Below are 24,612 nucleotides of genomic sequence, written 5' to 3' on the forward strand. Positions count from 1 at the left end.
TTAAAAGGAATGCCAAATCTGCCACCAAATCAATGGGCAGAGGCTCAAAAACAAATTACAACACTCATGGATATGAGAGCTATTCAAAAGGTACCATCACAGGAGCAAGGACAAGGATTTTACTCAAGACTCTTTCTGGTACCCAGAAAGGACAAAGCCTGGAGGCCCATTCTGCATCTTTCATCTCTAAACACTTACCTGGATGTTCCGAAATTCAAAATGTTGACATTACAGCAGCTTCTTCCCATGCTGGGCAAGAAAGCTTGGCTCGTGACTTTGGACCTCAAAGAGGCATACCTGCATGTCCCTATCAGACAAAACTACAGAAGATACCTCAGAATCATAGCTGGTTCAATGCACTACCAATTCCCTGCACTACCCTTTGGCTTATCTACTGCGCCCAGGGTCTTCACAAAGTGCCTGGCAGCAGTAATTGCATTTTGCAGACAGAAAGGAATTCAAATTTATCCGCACCTGGACGACTGCCTGATTCAAGCAGAGAGCAAGGACATTCTTCTAAAGCATCTGGCGTTTGTAAAAAAGTTTGCCTGGGGTACACAGTAAACGAAAAGAAATAAAAACTAGTGCCCTCACAAGAGATTATATTCCTGGGTGCCAGCTTGAACACAGCGGCCCAGATGGCTTATCTCATGCCAGACAAACAAGGACAGCTGACTCTATTCTTTCAATTGACGGCAACAAAGACCCAACTCCCTGCAAGAAAAATTCTGCAGGCCTTGGGTTGCATGGCATCCTGCATACTACTAATTCCATATGCCAGACTGCATATGAGGAAACTACAATGGTACCTAAAGAATGTATGGTCTCAACACTGTCAAAGTTTGGAAACAGTTATACCACTAATACCTTGCCTTCAACAGGAGTTTCAGTGGTGGACTCAAGCTTGTCACCTCAACAAGGGACAGCCTTTTACACAACCCACAGCCAGGCAATCACTGACAACAGATGCATCGGATTACTCCTGGGGAGCACACATGGCAGGCAAATGTATTCAGGGCACGTGGCCCACAGAACAAAGGCATCTTCACATCAATCAAAAAGAGATGCTAGCTGTACAAAATGTGCTTATAGCTTTCAAGGACCTGCTGCATCCAGGACAACTACTACTAAAGACAGACAACACCACAGTTATGTGGTACATAAACAAGCAAGGGAGCACTCACTCCTACCCCCTATGTAGACAAGCTATAACTTTATGGAACACAGTTATAAACCTTCAAGTTCATCTGCAAGCACAATTCCTGCCAGGAGAGAAAAACACACTGGCAGACGACTTAAGCAGAAACATCATGGATCCCCACGAATAGGAGTTGAATCCACAAATATTCAGAATGATAACTTTGAAATGGTGGAGCCCGGACATAGATCTGTTTGCATCCCCAATAAACTGCCAGCTACAAAAATTCTGCACAAGGAGTTACCATCCACAAGCATGGAAAGTGGATGCCCTCTCATTCAGCTGGGAGAACCTACAAGTATATGCTTTCCCACCACTACCTCTCCTGTCAAAGGTACTCATAAAAGCCAGGCAGGAAGAGCCAAAGATGATCCTGATTGCACCAGACTGGCCACGCCAGCACTGGTACCCAATCTTAAGGAGCTTAGCACAAGAACCACCCTGGATTTTGCCTCAAATCCCACATCTGCTGACTCAGCACAACAAACAAATACTACACAGCCAGCTAAAGTCATTAAACCTAGCTGCATGGAAGATTCCTTAGTCAAGCAAGCAATGCCTCTCTCCAAAGCTGTTATGGATGTCATTCTGGAGGCCTGAAGGCCTAGTACCAGGAAAGCCTATTCAGATAAATGGAAGAGATTCTGTGCCTGGAACCAAGCTCACAGCCCTTGACCCTCTTATCCCAAACATTCCTCAGGTACTACAATACTTAACTGAGATGCTGGACAAAGGAGACTCCTTCTCATCCATCAAGATCCATGCCTCTGCCATCTCTGCTCATTACAACACGGATCCACCAATTTTCTCTAATCCTCTGTTAAAACAGTACCTCAGAGGGGCTAAAAACATAAGACCACTCCGTAGAGCACCTACTCCAACTTGGGACCTCAACTTTCTTTTGGAGAATTAACTTTACCTCCTTTTGAGCCAGCCAACACAGCAGAATTAAAATATATCTCTTGGAAAACTGCTCTGCTCCTGGCAATAATATCAGCATGAAGAGTTTCAGAATTACAGGCACTAATGGCAGTGGAACCTTTCCTCATTTTCCACCAGGACAGGGTGACTTTACGAACTATCCCTACTTTTATGCCAAAGGTGGTATCCAGTGTGGCTCTAAACCAAACTATTCACCTGCCAACTTTTTATCCTAAACCACAGAATAAAGGGGAGAGACTACTGCACTCTTTGGACATTCACAGGCAGTTACGCTTCTACTTGGACAAAACCAAAGCTTTCAGAAAATCTGAGCAATTATTGGTAGCATATGCTGCAGGAGCACAGGGAAAAGCCATTTCAAAACAGACTATTTCAAAATGGATAGGACATTGTATACGTTTCTGCTACACATACCATGGAAAACTTGTACCTAGCAGCATTAGATCTCACTCCACCAGGGCAACAGCCACTTCAACTGCCTACCTCAGGGGAGTACCTACCAAGGATATTTTGGAAGCAGCAACTTGGAGTTCTGTACACACCTTCACCAAGCATTACCATCTGCCTCTGTACTCTAAATCCAGAGCTGGCTTCGCCACTGCAGTGCTGCAGGGCCTTATAGCCATCCCTAATGCCTTATAGGACCAGCCACCCTTCCTCAGCTGTGGGATTCTACCCAAGTGTAATGACTGCAGCAGTGTAACACGATGAACATAGTACAGTTTTGTACCTACCATAAATGTAGATGTTCGAGTGTATACACTGCTGCAGTCCAGGTTACCCTCCCTCCTTCCCCTGTTACTGGCTGGCACGTACCTATGTCTTCTACCCTTACTGCCTGTGGGGAGTATTTGCTGGTAGCTGTAAGTTATTTTTTGCTTTTCTTATGTATGTTTTATTAGAAATTGGAATTGCCTACATATTTAGATGCACCTGGCATATGGGGCAAGAAAGACTGTAGAAAATGGCGTCGGCCGCATCTTGTATACCCCTGTCGCACTGACATCAGGGAGGAGGTGACAGCAACCGACGCCGGACCAAGACTTTGGAACTCAGGCCGACTGGGGGAACCACCTGACGGCAGGATAACTCAAGTGTAATGACTGCAGCAGTATATACACTCGAACATCTACATTTATGGTAGGTACAAAACTGTACTTTATGGCTACCCTCCTTGGATACCTTTTCAGTAGGTTCTGTAGCCCCTAATCCGCAGTGTCTTGCTTCTAAGAAACCAAACAGATTTTACAAGATGCTTGAGGATTGTAAATTTCTGTATAAATGCCCTTCTGCTGATCCTTTTGTGTGGTGTCTGTCTCCTTTGACAAAATCTTCCAAAGTGTTTCCCTCAACCAAATTGCTTTCCTCAGATGAGGATGGTGGGGCCATGGAGAGGGTGGGCAAAAAGGTCTATATTGCTGCCACCTTGTCTTTTAGGGCTATTAATTACCAGACTCATATGACCAGGTATGTTTTAGCCCTTCTTCCTCAGGTGATTTCTGACCTTTCTGTTTCTGTGGAAGGGATTGGCCCTTTCCTTGTTGGGTTCTACCGCTCAAGTTGCCTGCCACTCTATTAAGTGCAGTTTTAATGCAGCTGATGCCTCTTTCAGGGCTGCTGTATTTGGTTTTGTTATGAGTCATTACTCTTTGGTTCATCTACAAGCTTTACCCGATGGCATTAAGGCCAAATTATTGGATGCTCCTTTGGACAATAAATCTTTTTAAGTCTGTTGCTGCTGCTGAACGTTTTAAATCTATCCAGGATAAGGACAAAACCTTACAACAGTTGAAACATTTTTGTTTCTCCTATTCCAAAGTTTTGGAGGAATTACTCTTCCAAATATGCTTTTGTTTGCAGACAGTTGCCTGTCCCCCCAGGATGAAAAGGGTTTTACACATGTACCTTTTGATAAATCTACACAGACCCCTATTTGTCAGAAACCTCCTTTTCAGTACAAGCCAAGATCCATTTGCCAGTTTGCTTCCCTTTTTCATTTTCCCTCAGTCAGATTCCCTTGTCCTTTAATTTTTCCTCTGTCCCTTTCAGATTGGTTAACGATCACAACAGACTCTTAGTTCTGTCCATTATCTGCCAGGAGTATTTCATGGGTTGGAAATTTATTTCTTCTTTCCTTTCTGGGCATCCCAGTCTCCTGGAGAGCACTTTCCTCCTCTTCCCAGAGATGCTTAATTCTCTTTTTGACCCAGGGCACTATTCAGGCTGTGCCCTCTGCGTAGGAAGGGAAGGTTTTTTATTCCAGAATGTTTCTGGTTCCCAGGAAGGACGACACCTGGGGACTAATTCTGGACCTTTCTCAACTCAACACTTTTGTCAAGGTCCCCTTCTTTCAGATGTTTCTTCAGACTTTATTTTCACCTCTTCCCCATGCCTTTCTGGTCTCTCTGAATCTCAAGGATGACTACCTTTATATCCCCATCCATCCCTTTTTCAGGAATTTTTTGCATTTCTCTGTTTCATCCTTTCATTTTTGGTTCTCGGTTTTGGCTATTTCCTCTGTACTGCCCAAGGGTATTCAAATGCCTTGCTCCTGTCATTGCTTTTTACAGGATGAGAGGGGTTCAGATCTTTCCTTATTTACACAATCTGCTCATTCAGGCCTCGTCCTCTGAGGCTGTGCTTCAGGATTTCCAGTTTACTATTTTCCTGCTGTAGAGTCTTGGGTTTTCCTCTGTACTGCCCAAGGGTATTCAAATGCGTTGCTCCTGTCATTGCTTTTTACAGGATGAGAGGGGTTCAGATCTTTCCTTATTTACACAATCTGCTCATTCAGGCCTCGTCCTCTGAGGCTGTGCTTCAGGATTTCCAGTTTACTATTTCCCTGCTGTAGAGTCTGGGGTTTACCATAAACTTGAAAAAAAAAACAATCAGTCTTTACTCCTTGGGATCATGTTTTTTTGTGGCTGCAAGATCTATACCCTCCACATGCTGGCATCTCTGCCTGCCCCCAAGGCCCTGTCTCTGATTGCCTTTTTCTAGTCTCTTCTTCCTCTAGATTCAGTCATGGATAGGGACTTTCTCAGGGTCTTTGGATTTGTAGCTTCCATCATTCCCATGCTACCTCTGGCCAGGCTCCATATGAGAAAACTTCAGTGGTACCCTCAGGTTAGTGTGGCTTCAGCATTATCACCCCTGGATATTGTAGTTCTGTTCTTTGCTTTTTCAAGTTTGAGCTTCAGTGGTGGATTCGTCAACTTTGTCAACCCAGGACTTCCTTTTCAGTCTCCACTTCTGACTCGAGAGCTCTTTACAGGTGCCACAGACAGAGGGTGAGGAGCTTCCTTCTACTCTGTCAAGGTTCAGGGTCTCTGGCCTGTTCATCAGAAGTCAGACCACATCAACATCAAAGAGAGGATGGCTCTGCTTCTAGCTCCTCAGGCTTTTCGTACTCTTTCATCCCAGGTCCCTCAAAGTTTTCACAGACAATAACATAGTGATGTGGTATGTCAACAAGCAAGGAAGTTCAAAATTCTACCTTCTTTAAAGGCTAGCTCTTCAGGTCTGAGATGTAGCTTTCAAGTATCAAGTGACTGTTCAAGCTGTTTACATGCCCTCAGAGCACAGTCTTGTGGTAACCTGTTTTATCAGATCCAGCACACAAGCTCATGAATGGACACTTCAGAGATTTGTTCCTGGACACTGTTCATCGGTGGAATATTTTGTCAGGTTGATCTTTTTGCCTCCCTTCTTAGCGCACACATTCTTTTCTGTTCCAGAGTCCCAAGTCCTCTGGCTTGGAAAGTGGACATCCTGTCTTATCCTTGAAAGGGAATGTTTCTGTATACTTTCCCTCCCCTTCCTCTGCTTCTGGGAGTATTGCACAAGCTTAGGCAGGACATTCCTAAAATCTTGTTGGTGACTCCCTTTTGGCCCAGACAGCATTGGCTCCCCCTGCTTTCTCACTTGGCTAGGGGCAGTCACCACACGTTACCCCCCCCCCGGATGGACTTTCTTACACAAGACAAGGGATTTATATCCAGCCTCACTTGTCCAGTCTTCAACGGACTTTGTAGGTAACAGGGTTCTGATACCTTTTAGGCACCTTTTTTCTGAGGACATGCTTTGGGTCTTACAGGAGGCCCACTACAAGGAAATCATATTTATCCAAATGGATGAGATTCTCTGTCTGGTGCCTCTCTCGCCATCAGGATCCTCTGTCTGTGGAGGTTCCTCTGGTTCTCTCTTATTTATGTGACCTGCTCCAGGCTGGGTTGGTATATTTTCAGTTAAAGCTCACCTTATCAGCATTTTCTGCTTGTCTGCCCTTGAATCTTCCTCTGGCCTCCAGGTTTGAGGTCACAGTTTCTTAAAGGCGTCCTTCACATTAGGCCTCCCAGGAAGGCTATTCTGCTTTCCTGGGACCTCAGTTTTCTTCTTGAAAAATGTGTTTGTGCTCCTTTTGAGCCTGCTGCTTCAGCTTCCTTACAACATTGTACTTGGAAGACTTCTTTTGATTCTTACTCTGGCCAGGAGAGTTTATAAACTTCAGGCTCTCATAACTGTTCTTCTTGTCTTAGTTTTTCACATGGACATGGTATCTCTTCGTACTAATCTTTTTTATGTCCAAGGTGGTCAATGAGTTGTTCTTTAATCAGTCTTTTCATTTGCCTTTTTTTTCCTTCTCCGCAGTCTGAAGGTTCTTCATACTTTGGACTTGCATAGACAGCTCAGATATTATTTGGATAAAACTAAAAATCTTCACAAATCCGAGCAACTTTGTTGCTTTTCATGCCAGGTCTCTGGCCTTAGCTGTTTCTAAGTAGACCATCACTGTTTGAATTTCTAAAGCCATTTCTTTTTCTTATTCCTTACGTGGCAAATGTCTTTCCTCTTCAGTAAAGGCTCACTCTACCAGAGCTGTTGCTTCCTGTAGTGCCTTTTCAAGGGGCTGTATAACAATTTCCATCCTTGAGGCATCTTCTTGGTCTTGTGTTCATACCTTCTTTAAGCATTATAAGTTGGATGTTATTTCCAGAGCTAGAGCTGGCTTTGCCAGGGCTATCCTACATGGGTTTCTTGAGGGTTCTTCAGTGTCTTCCTCCTCCCAAGTTTCTCTTGAGCTTTTGTACGCCATCTTACATTAGGAATACTGCAGTACATTTGTTTAAACATTTTCTGTAACATTAGATGGTGTGCTCCTCACTGTTGCAGTATTCACTCTCTCCCTCCTACCCTCTCTGTTCTAGCCCATTCTTGCTTCCTTGTTGTTCCTTGCCCTCCTGGGTGAGGAGTTCTTCCCTCTCTCTTCTCCTCCTGGATGCACATGTTCCTCCTGATCCCTAGGGTCATTCTTTTCTTCCTGTTTTTTTTCAGATATTCTTCGTGTTTCACTGTTGCAGTCATCACACTTGGGTTATCCTGCCAGGGGTAGCCCTCAGTCGGCCCGAATACCAGAGGCTTAGTATTTCTGCATCAGTTGCTGTCGCTTCAGGACTGACGTCAGGTCATCAGTGGTATAAAAACAGGCAGCTGATGCCATTGCATCAGTCTTTCTTGCCGGGGAGCCCGAAACAGAAGCAGTTCACACGAGTGCCGGTCGGCCGCTACCTGAGTTTTCGTTTCCAAAATTGAATCATCTTGAAGTCTTCTAAAGCTAAGTACCCTGTTGGGGATCCTTTTTTCTTGCTCTAACCAATGTCAGAAAAAGTTAATAATTGTCTCGCCTGTGGAAAGTTAATACCACCTCGAGATTTCCATTCTTACTGTGTCACCTGTTTAGGCCCAGACAATGATGTACCTTGCTGCCAGTTTTGTGCTTTGTTCAACACCCAAACTATTAGTCGTCTGACCCTTATTATAGCAAAAAACTTTAGTTTTCGATCTCCGTATTCCGAAATGGCTTCGGTAAGCCATCCGACTACCGATCTTCGGAAAAAACGTAATGACAAAGACAGAGACAGACAGCACAGGTCCAAAACTTCCGACGATGCTTCCGTTAAGCTAGTCTCCCGTTCACCGGTACTCAGTGAGGTGCTTTCGCAGCCCTTGATGCCCGCTTCCGTGGATTCGCAGGCCACTACCAAGACCCGTTCGGTGTCTGGTATGCCACAAGACTCTTCTCTGACTACGGAACCTGCGGATGTCTCTACCTTGGATGTGTCCGGAGCCGCTGTGCAGGCACCGGCTTCTGAGGAAGTTCTTCACACTACAGATATTCGATACAAACCGATGACTTCATTTGCATCTTCACTTCTTTCTAAAACTACCAAGTTTCTAAGGCCAAGAGTACGAGCTTCACCTAAAAAAAGACGACCCAAACTCAAGCGCCTGCTTCCTTGCCACAATCACAGATGCTTAAAATGGTGGAAGAACCTGATCATGTTGATTAGGGGAAGTCAGCCTTCCCCTGCTAAAAGAATAAGAGACTTGTCCCCAGCAGCTTTATCTGACCAAGAGTTCGACGACTCTGAGGTTTCTGATTATGAAGACATGCCCTTATCTGCCTATGAGGATTCAGCTGCAGAGGAGTCCATTCCTTCTGCCTCTCCTCCAGAGGATTTTTCTTTTGTTGAAACCCTACCTACTTTGAGAGAGTATTTCCATTAGGAATGCCAGGATTATCCTCCATCCAAAAAGAGACTCTGGGAATTTTTAGACTTACCACAGACCCTTAGCTATCCCTCGTGTTCTGGATGTTGTGGATGATGTCTTTATGGAGTCAAGTCTAACTCCTGATACTTTACCCCCTTCTCCCAGGAAACCTGACAGGTACTACAGAGTCCCTGACTCTCACAAATTTATTTTCAAAAATCCTACTGCTGACCCAGAGGTTCTCTCCCAAGGACCTAAAGGAATAAAAGCAACTACAGCTAAGAATCCCACCCCCTCAGACAGATGGGATAAAAAAGTATACACCTCTGCAACTCTTGCCATTAGAGCATTAAATTGTCAGTTTCACATGCTGAAATACCAGCAACATGCTATGGAACTTATTAAGCAAAAATGATCTACCTTCCCTGACTGTGCAGAAAATAAATAATTACAGGAGCTTATGCACTCTGCAAGCCAAGTCAGCAAGCATACTCTGCAATGTGGGTTTGACGCCCTAGAAGCATCTTGCAGGGCAGCAGTCACAGGTTCTGTTCTCAGAAGGCATGCCTGGCTTAAGGAGCAGACCTTGCGAAATCAAAATTATTGGACGCACCGCTGAACAAGGACTGTTTGGCACCAAAACAGAAGAGGTTTTAAAAAAGTTGGAAGAAAAAGCTAAGTCTATGCAGACAGTCAAAGATTTTTTGCAAGTGCAGCCTCCAAGATTCAGTAGGCATTGCCCCTCAAAATATTGGTCCTTTCCAGCCCCCTCAGGGCCACCTCAAGCTAGACCTAGGGGAAACAGACCCCCCCCACAGACTACAGTCTCAGGGTATGCAGAGATCTAAGCAATGGAGTACCTCTACTTCTAAAACAGGGAGTGCTAAACCACCCCCCCCTTATGGAAAGAATTCACAATGACTTCTCAGCTCCTCTCCTCACCTTTGCCCAATTGCTTATGCCCTTAGGAGGAAAACTTGCCCGCCATGGAAAAATGTGGACCTCCATCACCAGTAATCGATGGGTCCTCAGCATAGTGTCCCAGGGGTACACAATTTATTTCCACACACTGCCAACCCTAAAAGGGTTCCCAGACCTTCCTACAAACCAGTGGGCAGAGGCACAAAACCAAGTTCAGTCCCTGCTCTTCATAAGGGCAATTCAGCCTGTTCCTGCAGAACAGATAGGCCAAAGTTTTTATTCCAGACTTTTCCTGGTAACAAGAAAAGAAGGCACTTTGTGCCCAATCTTAGCTCTATCCATTCTAAACACCTTCCTGATGGGACCAAAATTCAAAATGTTCACCCTACAGCAGCTTCTCCCTGTGCTGTCCATATATGCCTGGTTAGCCATTCTAGATCTAAAGGAGGACTGTCTGCACATCCCAGTCAGGGACTCCTGCAGGAAATATCTGCGTTTCAGAGCAGAATCTATGCATCATCAGTTCTCTGCACTTCCCTTTGGCTTATCTACTGCTCCCAGAGTTTTCACAAAATGCCTGGCTCCAGCCATTGCCTATTGCAGACAGATAAATATTCAAATTTACCCCTACTTGGACAATTGCCTGATTCAGGCAGACAGTCAGGAAAAGCTGTTGTAGCACCTGACATTTGTAAAGGACCTTCTAACCTCCCTGGGGAACACTGTCAACGAAAAGAAATCCAAACTTGTATCCAGTCAAAAAATTGTATTCTTGGGAGCAAGCTTGGACACAGCATCCCAGATGACGTTCCTTACATCAAAAAAATAAACCTGACAGGCTACTTCACTCAAATGGCAAACAGAACCCAGTTATCTGCAAGGAAAATCGTGCAAGCTCAAGGGTTCATAGCCTCCTGCATTCTACTAATTCCATATGCCAGACTGCATATGAGGAAATTTCAGTGGTACTTAAAGTCTTTTGTGCCAACATTCTCAGGACCTGGAAACTATCATACCTATGATACCTTGTCTAAGGAAAGAGTTCCTCTGGTGGGCAGCAGCATGCAACCACAACAGGGAGTGCTAAACCACCCCCCCCTTATGGAAAGAATTCACAATGACTTCTCAGCTCCTCTCCTCACCTTCCCTTTACACAACCCCACTCCACCCAGACCCTAACCACGGATACATCAGACTATGCCTGGGGTGCACATCTAGACGGTAGGTGCATTCATGGCGACTGGAGCCCAAATCAAATTCATCTGCACATCAACCAAAAGGAGATGCTACCTGTTCAGCATGCTCTGACAGCTTTCAGATCCCTACTCTCTGTGGGCCCCTACTAGTCAAAACCGACAACACCACAGTGATGTGGTACATCAACAAGCAGGGGGGAACCCACTCTGCAGGCTAGTCATGACCCTCTGGAATGCGACCTCTGCCATGCATTTTCACCTGCAAGCTCAATTCCTGCCAGGCAAACAAAACTATCTGGCAGACAACTTAAGCATAAATCTCTTAGACCCACATGAGTGGCAATTAAACCACAACACCTTCAGCCTTGTGGCCCAAGAATGGGGTACCCCGAAGTTGGACCTATTTGCATCCCCTTACAACCACCAGCTCAGCAAATTCTGCACCAGGGAGCCTAACAGCAAGGCCTGGAAAGTGGATGCCCTATCCTTCCAGTGGGCAAACCTCTCAATCTATGCATTTCCCCCTCTATCTCTTCTTACAAGAGTATTATTCAAGATAAGGGAAGAAAGACCAAGTGCAATCCTGATTGCCCCAGACTGGTCACACCAACACTGGTACCCACTACTGCACAGTCTGTCACTGTTGCCTCCATGGCACCTCCCACAGATCCCAACTCTCCTGACCCAGCAGGAGGGACAGTTCTTGCATCTGTAATTGCAGACTCTGAACCTTGCAGCCTGGCCTTTTCTTTGACTTCTCCTCCAGTGGCCAGCCTAAGCAAGCAGGTACTGGATGTCATACATGAAACCAGACGACCCAGTACTAGAAAATCCTATGCTGACAAGTGGAAAAGGTATTGCTCCTGGATCCAGACTAAAGGAGCAGACCCTACACAGCCCTCCTTACCTCTCATCCTGGATTACCTAGCAGACCTACTCCACAGAGGCCTATCCTCCTCTTCCGTTAAGATCCATGCCTCTGCCATCTCTGCTCATTACAGCACTGAGCCATCTCTCTTCTTGCACTCTCAAGCAGTTCCTAAGAGGGGCTAACAACTTAAGGCCACCAAGAACAACCCCTACCCCTGCTTTGGGACCTTAACTTTGTTTTGGAAAAGCTCACACTACCCCCTTTTGAGCCTGCAATGTCAGCAGAGTTAAAGTTCTTCTCTTGGAAGACAGCCTTGCTTCTGGCCATCACTTCAGCCAGAAGAGTGTTGGAGTTACAGGCACTTATGACTATGGAACCCTTCATTATTTTTCATGCTGACAGGGTCTCCCTCAGGACTAACCCAACTTTCATGCCTAAAGTGGTGTCCAGTGTGACTCTCAACCAATCTATCCATTTGCCCACCTTTTTCCCTAATCCTCTAAATAAGGGGGAAAGGATCCTGCACTCTTTAGATGTGCGCAGACAGCTCAGATTCTACCTTGATAGGGCTAAGCCCTTTAGGAAATCTGACCAGTTACTAGTCAGCTTTGCACCAGGGGCAGAAGGCAAGGCCATATCAAAGCAAACCATCTCCAAATAGATAGCACACTGTATCCATTTCTCTTACAAACACCATGGGAAACCACCCCTTCAGGGAGTCAGAATGCATTCCACTAGGGCAACTTCAACCTCTACAGCCTTTTCAGAGGAGTCCCTACCAGAGACATTCTGGAAGCTGCAACTTGGAGTTCTGTTCATACCTTCACCAAGCATTACCAACTGCCTATCTTTTCCAAATCCAGGACTGGCTTTGCAACCGTAGTCCTGCTGGGCATTCTAGCCAGCCGCAAATCTTCCTAACTGCCTCCACCCATTCTTCAGCTTTGGGAATCAACCCAACTGTGATGACTGTAATAGTGAAACACGAAGAACATAGTACAGTTGTGTACACTTACCATAAATGTAGATGTTCACGCGTATTCACTGTTGCAGTCTTGGCTTCCCACCCTCCAGCCCCCTTGTCTCTCTCTCTCACTCCTTACAGGGCTATTGGTATTCACTTTTTACTGGTGGTTTTCCACCATAACTTGGCTCCCTATTTGGGGGCTCCTGATATTTGGGGCAAGAAAAACTGATGTAATGGCGTTGGCTGCCTGTTTTTATACCACTGACGACCTGACGTCAGTCCTGAAGCAGCAGCAACCGACACAGAAATACTAAGCCTCTGGTATTCTGGCCAACTGAAGGCTACCTCTGGCAGATAACCCAGGTGTGATGACTGCAGCAGTGAATGCATTTGAACATCTACATTTATGGTAAATGTACACAACTGTACTTTCTGAAGTGTTTGCATCTGTATGTCTTTATGCCCTGTGCTTTGCACAGGGAGCATATGTGTGAGGTAAGGAGCCTGTAGATAGTAAAGGCTTTTGTGTTACTGGTCGGATGTTGGGCTATCCTTTGCAGGAAATCCCTTACATTAGGAACAGTGCAACAATGAAGAGAAAACTATCTCCTGTTATGGTAAGATTTTACACAGCTGTACTTTTCCCCTGAGCTGGTGGCAGATCTATCCTTAAGCCAGCACATTTATTGCTTTGTTTTGTTGTCGTGGCAGAATACAGAGACCTAAGATCTTATTCATGCTTTTGTATATATGCATGTCTAAGTCAGATTTTACTTGAGTGGTACATGACTTTAGGAAGCCAAACCAATTGGTTTGTTTACTTTTCATTTGGTAGGGAAGGGGATAGCAGTAGTTGAGCAAACTGTTTATAGGTGGATTTGTCTAATTGAATCACATTGTTAGTTCTGTCTTTTAAGCAGCTTGTTATCCATCTTATTATATATTGATCTATTTTAAAGACCTTACTGGCTATGCTTGCATGTAGATGGTGTCAGTTGCCTTGGCCTGGTCAAGCTAATGCCATGTGGACAGCATGACTACTGTCTGTGTCACCCTCTTAAAGTTAACCAACATCATTAGACAGAATCTACCCTTGACAAAAACAAGCTACTGCTGTTCTAGTCTAGTCAGATTCTTGATGTCATAATTTATGTGGTCAATTATAATATAATCAATGGTTTTGCAGATGAGACTTGGCAGGCTGATGGGCCTCTAATTCCAGGGGTTGGTGGTAGGCCATGCTTATTGAGTGGCATTGCTAATGCTGTGTGCCAGACCTCTGGGACAAAGCCTGTGGCTAAACTTAAGGCTCTTTCAGGGCTTATTTCATACTGTTTATTGAACAGACAGTTGTATTGCCAGATCCAATGAAAGAAGTATTGCTGGTCCTGGAAAGCACTTTCAATTTGTGGTGTTTAGTGATAACTGGGTTTGAGTGATTCAAAAATTTGTGGGTTTTGGATATCTGCCTCTGGAGTAAAATTTGCACTGAATGTATTTGCCACTATGTTGGCAATGTTTATTGGGCCAGAATAGGCAGTGCCATTTTGAATAAGTTGAAAGCAATGTTGAGTGTTATTTCTTAAGATTCCTTTCTTAGCTAAAGGATGATTTGTATTGATAGTTCATGAGCTGCTTTAGAAGATTGCTGCTTTAGAAGATTAATACTTTAAGTTTTTAATAGTTTCTATACTGTCCTCAGTATTTTTTTTTTTTATTTACTGTGTACTTTTTTCTTTCACCTCATCATCTCCCTCCTTAATGTTTGTGCTTTAACAAGCTTCTCTTTTTTGTAAACATTTTTTTTCTCTTCTCTGTCATGGAGAAATGCCACAGTCATGTTTACTAGTACATGCCTGCTGATTTTTTTTTTAGGGGGAGGAACATAATCTGAACCTAGTTGCTAGTTAAAGTTGTAGTTCATTTGACACATGTTACACTATTCCTGTCCACATCAGAGCAAACTCTAGTCAAACCTCACTACAGTATATTATAGCAGTATAGACAAGACCAGCATTCATAAAAATGATCATCACAGTATTTTTTAACAAACCTGGAAGCAGGTGCAGCAGTAAAATATGCTTTACACTGTAACATTAGAGACCCCCCTCCCCTTTTCAGTATTCTGAAAAATGAGTATCACCTGTGGATGACGTTATTTAAAAGTCTTATTTCATTTTTTTTTCTTTAACAGGTATTACTACGAGATTACAAGTTACGGTCATACACTCTGAATGCTGTCAGCTTTCATTTTCTGCAGGAGCAGAAGGAAGATGTGCAACATTCAATAATCACAGATCTGCAGGTGAGAAATCATAGCTGGCAAGAAAGAGATTTATCATTTTCACTTTTATATTGAGTTGGAAAATGAGAAGCTGTTGCTTTCACAGTGAGAGAGACTTGGATCTGCTTTCTGTAGTGTCTATACAATGTGTATCCCAACTTGCAGTTCTAAGTATTTAAGTAGATTACCATCTGTATTTTTTCAGCTATTGTTTATCTTTCAGATCTGGCTGGAAATTGTTTTTAAAGGAAGCCCCTTCTACATGTTAAAGTATATCTTATTCAGCACTGTGTTGTGGTGTTTATTTATTTATTTAAATTTGTTGACCGGGAGTGTCCGACTGGACGTGGGTCCATTTTCAGCGGAGGCCCGGGGAGAAAAGCTCCACAGTAAAATAAACAGACAGTAGTTACATTGGATTACATAGCGATTAACAATTTAACATAGAAATTACTTACAACATATTTACAGATGAAGAACATAGTACATCAGTAGACAACTAGAATCTTTATCTGTGAAGTACATAACAGGCATTAACAAATGTAACAATGAGAAGTTCCTGCTGTATAATAAGTACTAGGCTTATGAGCATCTGAGCTTGCTATCATCAAGGTAGTTAGTGGAGGTGAAAGAAAGGTAGTAGTTGGATGGGGTGGATGATATTAGAGTGGGAGTTGCAAGGGCATAGCCAGCATGTTTTTAGGTGCGCTTTTAATAAAGTTTTGAAGTTGGTGCATGATGGTACGGAGGTAATTGTGGGTGGGAGTGAGTTCCATAACTTGGCTATGGCGTAAGAGAATAGTGCTTCACCAGCAGAGTTATTGGCTTTAGTGATCTGCAAGTGATTTTTGTTGCTGGATCTTAGTGGTCTGGTGGTGCGATAGGGTTGGAGTAGATTCTGGAGGGATGGGACATTTAGTGGATGGTTTACTAGTTTGTGGGCGAGTGAGAGTTGATACCACTGAAGGAGGTGAGGGAGTTCAAGCCAGCCCAGTTCAGCAAGTGAGAGAGAGTGGTGACTACGGTAGGATGGCCCTGTGGCGAATTTGGCGATTTTGTTGTAGCAGGTCTCTAGCTTGTTTAGATCACATTGCCTTGGGTTGGTATATACTGGAGAGGCATAAAGTAGGGTGGAGATAAGGTGGGAATTTGCTATTGAAATCTTTGCTGCTTTGGTGAGAAATTGATTATTTCTGTATAATGCTCCTAGTTTTTTGTGGACTTTTTTTATGGTCATGGATATGTGAATGTCAAATTTTAGTTTATTGTCCATTTCCACTCCTAGCAATTTGGTGTGTTCAGTTGGGTGTATAGTGGTGTTGTCTTTTGCTGTGATGTTAAAGTGAGAGTTGTTTTGAGTATTTTTGGTGGGTTGGAAGATGAGTAGTTTAGTTTTGTTTGGGTTGAGTATTAACTGGGCATCGGATAACCATGTTTCAACAGAGGAAAAGGCTTCCTGTGTGACTTTGCAGTTTGAGTAGGGACTGGGCTGAGCAGATGATGGTCAAGTCATCTGCGTATTGGATGAGTGTGCCATGTTTGGTGGCAGAGGCTAGATTATTGGTGTAAACAGAGAAGAGTAGGGGTCCAAGGATGGATCCTTGGGGAACCCCTATGGAGACAGGTAGTTGGGGAGATATGTCATTTTGCCATACAACGGATTGTTGGCGGTCAGACAGGTAACTCTGAAACCAGTTGGTGACTGATTGTGAGAAGGATAGGTTATTGAGGACAGAGGTAAGTTGTTTGTGTGGGACCATGTCAAATGCTTCAGATAGGTCTAGGAAAGTAGCAGAGGAGAGATAGCCATTGTTTTTATGCTGAAGGATAGTGTTAGTAAAGGAGAGTAAGGCAGTGGTGGTGATATGGTTTGGTCGGAAACCATGTGTTGAAAGTTCTTTCTTGCTGAACACAAAAGGTCATCTTTGTAGCTCTTGTATATGTGGGAGGACTAAAGCAGTGACTTTAATTCTTAATAGTCAGAAACCTTTCTTTACCTGTTTGAAGCTTAGCATTAAAAAAATGGATTATAGGTTTATTTAAATGAAATGCTTAGTTTTGCACCAACATCAGGCATTTTCTTTACCCTAAAATAGTGCAGCCTTGGACTTTGCATCTGGAATGGATAGAGTATAGGGTAGGGAAAAAAGTGAAAGACAACTGTTTGAGGCTGCCAGCAGCATTCATGCCTACATGTTGTTCGTATGCTTGCATGTGGTATATTTTTAATTTTGGTATCTGTCTTCACACTTTCTTACTATTGTTTGGTATCTTGTCTTCACAGAATGGCAATGAGCAGACTCGTAGACGGTTAGCTGTTTATTGTCTGAAGGATGCCTACCTACCTTTGAGATTGCTGGAGAAACTGATGTGTGTTATTAATTACATGGAAATGGCAAGAGTGACAGGCGTACCCTTGACATATCTGCTATCTCGAGGACAACAGATCAAAGTTGTGTCACAACTGTTGAGGCAGGTAAGTCCAATCAGGCTCTTACTTAATATTATTTTTCTGTAGTTTATTTGGAATATGTCATTTTGCTAGAAATATTGCATTGCTGTTGGCCAGAAAAGCACAATTGACACTAGTCCCATGTAACAATGTAAAAAGGGGTTGGTTAAGACTACTTCTGACCTGTGTATTGTCACACCTGTAGCAGCCTATAGATATCTTTACACCTGAGAACATTTTCTGAAAAATCAAGTTAAAAAGCATCAACTTAACAAATGTAGATGTCTTACGAACAGTCAATGCTGTTTGCACCTTTTATCAGTAAAATGTCTTCTTTACAGTAATCAGTACATTTAACAGTCTTTGTTACTGTAGTATATTTGAATGCACCCAAACCTAGAATTATATTTTCCTCTAAAGTTTTGCAAATAATTTTTCATGTCTTGGAATCTCTAAAGCTTGGATATACAACGCCAGAACACTTTAATTCATCTAAATGTGAGCTTTCACATGAAAGCAAAACTGTCTTTTCTGAGTGCTTGTTTGAGAGATTTCCAGAAATATGAAAAGTTAGGCTCACCTTATAATTAACATTAAGTAAAATTAAATATCCTCAAAGGTGTACAATTTGTATTGCAAATATCACCAATAGTTTTCAGCATCATCAGCTGTTTCATCTGATGCCATACAGTTAGTTAATAAGTCACTTGGTTTTGGAAATATTAATGTTCATAGGTTCATAGGTAAGTACTAGGCGTATCTGCCCATGGGCATTTATAAGCCTAGCCACAAAGTGATGGCTTTCGCCTCCCCATTAGATTAGTAACCTGGGCCTCTGTCAACAGGGCTCCTGAAGTGATCCCAGGGCAGAACTTAAGATTACCCATCCACTCATCAAGATTTCTCTTGAAGAAGGTCAGATAGGAGCTCTGTTGAATATGGATTGGGATTCTATTCCAGAGTGAGGGGAGTCGCTGGGACAGGAATCTATCCCTCCAGCATGTCGTGTTTATTGTTGTACATAGGTTCAAGTCGCTAGAATGAGTGGTTCTGAGGGAGCTCGTTTTTTTGAGGTGAAGCATGTCCGTTAGTTCAGGGTTTGACATGGCCCTATAGGTCAGGCATAGGTCACCTCTGAGCAGACGGTAAGCGACTGAGAAGAGCTGGAGCTTTTTTAGTCGTGCTTCATAGAGTAATTGTTTAAGGCCCTTAATCCTCTTAGTGAGGTACTTCTGTGGTCTTTCTAGTTGTTGCAGGTGTCTAGTGAGGTACATCCCAAATGGGGCATTGTACTCTAGTGTGGGCCTAATGAGTGAGGAGTAAAGGGGCACAATCACCTCCTCCGATCTGGATGAGAAACCCTTTGTGATCAGGTGTGCCACATATAAGGATTTCCTGACCGTTTTGGCTATGTGGTTATCAAAGGAGAGCATGCTATCTACTTGGGTACCCAGGTCCCTAATTACTTCTTCTGTACTTAGTGGATTCCCATCTATGTGGTAGTTTGTAGGTACTTTGATTTTCCCAAATGGGATTAATATGCATTTTTTGGCATTTAGCTTGAGGCCGTGACTTAGACACCAGGTATTTGTCTCTGTGAGACCCTTTTGCAGGATGTCTGTGTCAGCTGGAGAGTCAGTTATTGCACCCAATTTACAGTCATCTGCGAACTTGGTTAGCCACAGTCCCTCCGCCTTTGCCTGTACTTCGGAGAAATATATACCGAACAGGAGGGGTCCCAGGACTGAGCCCTGCGGGACTCCGCTTGTGACTGGTTTAGAGTCAGACATGGCGCCTGCCACTCTTACCGTGTGGGTTCTGTCTGAGAGCCAGTTGGCAACCCATCTCGTGACATGGGGGTTGATATTTAAGCTGGTGAATTTGTCTAAGATTCCTGAGTGTGGGATGGTGTCGAACGCCTTAGCGAAGTCCAGATATGCTGTGTGGACCACCTTCCCTTCATCTATGGCCTTGGTGACTGTTTCGAAGAAGTCGACCAAGTTCAGGAGGCAAGATCTGCCTTTAACAAAGCCAAACTGGGTGGGGTCCAGTGTCTGGAGGTTCCCAATGTCCCTGTTAATGAGCTCCATGATAATGCTTTCCATGGCTTTGCAGACCAAGCTAGTCAAGCTTATAGGACGATAGTTCCCAGGGTCAGTTGTGGCACCACCTTTGTGGAGTGGTACGACTGTTGCTGTACGCCATTCTTTGGGTACATAGCCTGTAGAGAGGCTGAGTTTGAATAGTGATTTGAGATGGGGGGGTTAGTTCATTTTGAAGCTCGTGTAAGACACAACCTGGGATAGCATCTGTTCCCATTGATGCTGTGTTTTTGGACTTTGCAAGAGCTGTCTTTACTTGTGTGTCTGAGATATCTGGAGCGCAACATTCTTCTGGGATGGGTTTTAGCCCCTTTGGTGGAGGGGGGGTGAAGTTTGCACTGAACTTGTCAGCCAGGATGTTGGCAATGTCGGTTGGTTCAGTGTATTTATGGCCATTATGCACTAGCTCAGAGCATATCTGAGAGTTTGCCCCTAGACTTTTGACATAGTTAAAGAAGGCCTTGTGGTTATCCTTGGAGTCATTGGCTATCTTTCTTTCGAAGTTGGCCTTGGATTATTTAATGAGGGAGCGCAGTTTTTTACTGATGTTAATCAGAGATGCCTTCCTATTTTGGGATTTTGTTCTATCTTGCAGGAGTTTCCTCCTTCTGTTGTAAAGTTTATTTATGGCCGGGGCCCACCATACTGGCTTCCTCTTTTTTTGAGGAGTTGGTCTTGGTTTTACTTGGGATGGCTCAGTCCATGCATTCTTGAAGGTGTTCATAGAATGCACTTGTAAAGGATTCTGCTGATGGGTCATCGTTTTCCATTTGATTGGGAGCTTTGAAACGTCCCACCTCGGTCTTGAGGAGTGTGAAGTTGGCTTTAGAGAAGTTTTTTACCTTGATTTCCTTGACTGGGGGGGGGGGGGTCGGGATGTGGATGTCCAGTGTGATTAGTTTGTGATCTGATCTTACCAATGACGAGTTTACCTAAGGTGTGAAACACAGGTTCCCCATGTTGGTGATGACCAGGTCCAGTATGTTGTCACCTCTTGTGGGAGTGGTGACCAGCTGTTCAAGGGCGTTTGAGTTTATAAACTCAAGGAAGCATTGGGCTAGGGCGTTTGAGCTTGAGTAGTTTTCCCAGTCAATGTTTGGATAGTTGAAGTCACCAGTAGCATGGTGTTGGGTAGAATCTTCATACTTTCTAATGTTCTCAGGAATGCTGCGTGAGGATCCTAAGACAAGGTGGGAGATCTGTAGCAAGCTATAAATTGAACAGTCAATTTACCTGCTGTCAATTGCACTTGGATGGTCTCAGATTCCGCATGCTGTGCTACTAACCTGGAGGTGTGGTGTTCTTGATGAATATGGACACACCCCCTCCTTTTGTGTTCCAGTCCTGGTTTTTGGGACCTAAAGGGCATGGTAGGAGTTAAAGCCTGGTAGTGCTGGGGTGCTCTCTGGAGCCTTGAACCAGGTTTCTGTCACTGCACTTGCGTCAATTTCTTCCATACTAAGGAGAGCCTTGAGTGCGTGCATTTTGAGGTTTACACTTCTGGCGTTGAGCAGCATTACCCTCAGTTTTTGTTTATTATTGTTGTTTATGGAGGCGGGTTTGTCTTTTGAGCCTTGCCTAAAAAAGGCAGTATTGGGGCGGCAAGAGCCTTGGCCAGTATTCGAAAGCTCAGGGGCGACAGGTGCAAGCCGTCTCTGGCGAAGCAACGTGGCTTGTCAAGCATGTCGTCCCAGGCTGACAAGTACTGGATCCCCTTTGAATGACACCAGTAGTTTAACCAATTGTTGAAACTGATAATTTTTTCTCCGTATGCTGGCATCATTTTGGGTGAGGGCAGGATGCTACTCAGTGTCAGAGTCATACCAGCCTGGGCTACATGGTCAGAGATCTCCTCCATGTCTCTTTTCATGTAGTCCAGGGAGGTACGTCTCAAGTCATTTATGCCAACATGCACAATGACAGAGTCATATTTGTACTTGTGGAGTGACCTGAGTGCATGTGTTATGTGGCAGATTCTGGCACCCGACAGGTAGCTTACGGTAACCTTCTCCTTGTTCAGTCTAGTGAGTGGGATGTCTGTGTGCCTGATGATAGAATCACTGATTACTAGTGTGTTAGGTGTGTTATTTAGCCTTAGGGGCTGTTTTTGCTTGGCACACTGACGTTGTGACGTATGTGTTACCTGGTTTCTGTTGTGGGGTGGGGGTTGCTTGGGTGTATGCTTAGGAGAGGTCTCTGTTGTTTAGGCAGGTTCTTATTTAGAGCCTCCAAGTATGTTTTTGCGTGTTTCTGAGAGTTGTTTTCTGGTGCAGCTGTGGCTGGTCTATGTGAGTCTGGTAATATGGTGCTAGTGTTGCCCTTCTTGTGACTTGTTGATCCAGTCATGGGTTGAGAGAGCTTGGCCGCCAGTTTGGCTGTGTAGCTGCATCTCTCACATATGTTTGTGTTGTTTGGGAGGAGGAGGGGGTTGTCTGTGTACATAAGACAATTGTAACATTGCCTTAGGATTCCCAGATTCACCAGCTGGACCGGAGAGCACACCTGAAGCTGTCCCTTGAACATGCCTGAATAGATGGTTGGGACTGTATTGCTGATTGGATGAGTAAAGAGCCTTATACTTCCTGAGTATAGGGCTGAAGTGCAAGCTGTAAGCTAGTGCTAGTTTTAGTGAGTTTTAGTAAGTGCCGGTCTTAAATTGCCTTATTTCTAGTGCTGGGTTGAAGTGTTTCAAGTTTTAAGGGAAAAACTGAAGTGCAGATTTTGTGGAGCCTGGAATAGTTTAACCGCAGCTAAACAGCGCTGCGTGGTGCGCAAAACCGCACTAAGCGGTTTTTATACCAGGGAGATCAAAAAGGATAGAAATTAGGCCAAAATGGCCAATGAGCTACAAGTTGCTGGGCTGGGACCACTCCTACAGGGACAGATAGGCTGCTCTGAGTTCCCTCTCACCGTGAACAAGGAAGCCACCTAATTATCCAAGTATGATATGGGCAACACAGGAACCTTTACCACAGTCCTGGATTCAGCATAGCCTGAAAACTGGACTAGACTAGTTCAGAAAGGCGGGAAAGCAAGGAATTTTTTTATTTATTTATTTATTTATTTTTCAGAAACAGAAATGCAGAGCTTAAATTACTTTAAATACACGGAGGAGGCTAGCGCACTTGAGTGTGTTGCCTGCGACTGTGTTACTGGTAACTTAAATGCAAAAACGACAAACAGTAACTTTTTTTCAAGTGCAACAAAGAAATAAGTACAGTAAGCAATGCAGATATCACTAGGGATCCACAGAAGTGCTGAAAAGCCTCGTTTTAGGCGGAATTAGCGTTTCAGGGAAACAACAAGCAAAAACAATACTTAATAAAGTCCAAAGTCTCTCTTTTGTCTCGGCCGCTTGTAGGACCCTGCAGGGCACCACGAGGAGCCTGCTGAGCTGTATACAAGCGCAAAACCACGCTAAGCGATCTTTTACCAGGGAGATCAAAAAGGATAGAAATTAGCCAAAAATGGACAATGAGCTACAAGTTGCTGGGCTGGGACCACCCCTACAGGGACAGATAGGCTGCTCAGAGTTCCCTCTCTCACAGTGAACAAGGAAGCCACCTAACTATCCAAGTATGTATGGGCAACACAGGAACCTTTACCTCAGTCCTGGATTCAGCAAAGCCTGAAAACTGGACTAGACTAGTTCAGAAAGATGGGAAAACAAATTTTTTTTTTTTTTAGAAACAGAAATGCAGAGCTTAAATTACTTTAAATACACAGAGGAGGCTAGCGCACTTGAGTGTGTAGCCTGCAACTGTGTTACAGGTAACTTAAATGCAAAAACGACAAACAGTAACTTTTTTTCAAGTGAAACAGGGAAATAAGTACATTAAGCAATGCAGATATCACTAGGGATCCACAGAAGCGCTGAAAAGCCGCGTTTTAGGTGGAATTAGCGTTTCAAGGAAATAACAAGCAAACAATAAGCATGCAAACAAAGTTAGATTCAGCAGGCCTGGATCTAGTCTATGCTACAGCAAACAAGGTGTACCAATTTCAGTAAGAAACAGTTCAAATATGCAGGCACTATAAGCCTTTAACCAGAAATTCCCAGCTCGGAAGGGCAGAGCCCAGCCTCTCCTCCCACAAGAGTGCAGACCACGAACCTTCTTAATGTAAAATAACTGGCCTGAAGCCCAAGTGCTTAAACCAGAACTAACACACTTTTAGAATAACAGACACTGAGCCCTCAATCAGCAGTTCCCAACTTAGAAGGATGTAAGCTACCTGTCCAGCCACCACAGTGCAGGCCACAAACCTTCCTAATGTAAAACAACTGGTCTGAAGCCCAAGTGCTTAATCCAAAAGACTTAGAATGATAGCTACACTTTAATCAAGTTACTACCAAGCAGTAATAAATACAATTGAATACTTTAAAGAATGCCTGGATTAGTGCTCAAGTTATACAAACAAAGCTAAATTCAGCAGGCCCAGATCCAGTCTATGCCACAGCAAACAAGGTGTACCAATCTCAGCAAGAAGCAGTTCAAACATGCAGGCACTATAAGCCTTTAACCAGAAATTCCCAGCTCAGAAGGGCAGACTCCAGCCTCTCCTCCCAGAAGAGTGCAGACCACGAACCCTCATAATGTAAAATAACTGGCCTGAAGCCCAAGTGCTTAAACCAGAACTAATACACTTTTAGAATAACAGACACTGAGCCCTCAATCAGCAGTTCCCAACTTAGAAGGATGTAAGCTACCTGTTCTGCCACTACAGTGCAGACCACAAACCTTAATGTAAAACAACTGGTCTGAAGCCCAAGTGCTTAAACTAAAAGGCTTAGAATGAGTTACACCAAGCAGTAATAAATACAACTGAGTACTTTTAAGATGACGCAAAAGCAAAATAAAGTAGGAAGAAACACAAATACAGTAAAAGCAGATGAAAGAAGAACAATTTTTTTTTTTTGAGTGAGCAAATGAGATGGGCCCAGGAGGAGTATCCAAGTGCAAATTTACAAGAGGGGCGGGCAGTTTCAAAGCCACCAAGATTAACACCAAAACAAAAACAGGGAGGGTGGGTAGGGACCTACTGAAAAAACTGAGTCATAACTTCCAGCTAGATATTGCTCAATGCAACACAAACAAATTCATTTAAATCGTGTATTATTTGAAAAAA

General features: G+C 43.8%; 1 protein-coding gene across 1 annotated transcript in view; it reads left to right on the forward strand.

Annotated features, from left to right (window-relative positions):
* Nucleotides 1-24,612, forward strand: part of POLD1 (DNA polymerase delta 1, catalytic subunit) — a gene marked incomplete in the record, with an annotated part of 1,583,142 nt that overhangs the window by 526,294 nt on the left and 1,032,236 nt on the right. The window contains 2 exon segments of the mRNA XM_044059378.1: nucleotides 14,842-14,952; nucleotides 17,216-17,407. Of these exon segments, the coding sequence (XP_043915313.1) occupies nucleotides 14,842-14,952; nucleotides 17,216-17,407 (303 nt within the window).

The sequence above is a fragment of the Protopterus annectens genome, chromosome 17.part0 (genome assembly GCF_019279795.1).
Source record: "Protopterus annectens isolate FY-2018-M chromosome 17.part0, PAN1.0, whole genome shotgun sequence".
Taxonomy (NCBI): domain Eukaryota; kingdom Metazoa; phylum Chordata; order Ceratodontiformes; family Protopteridae; genus Protopterus; species Protopterus annectens.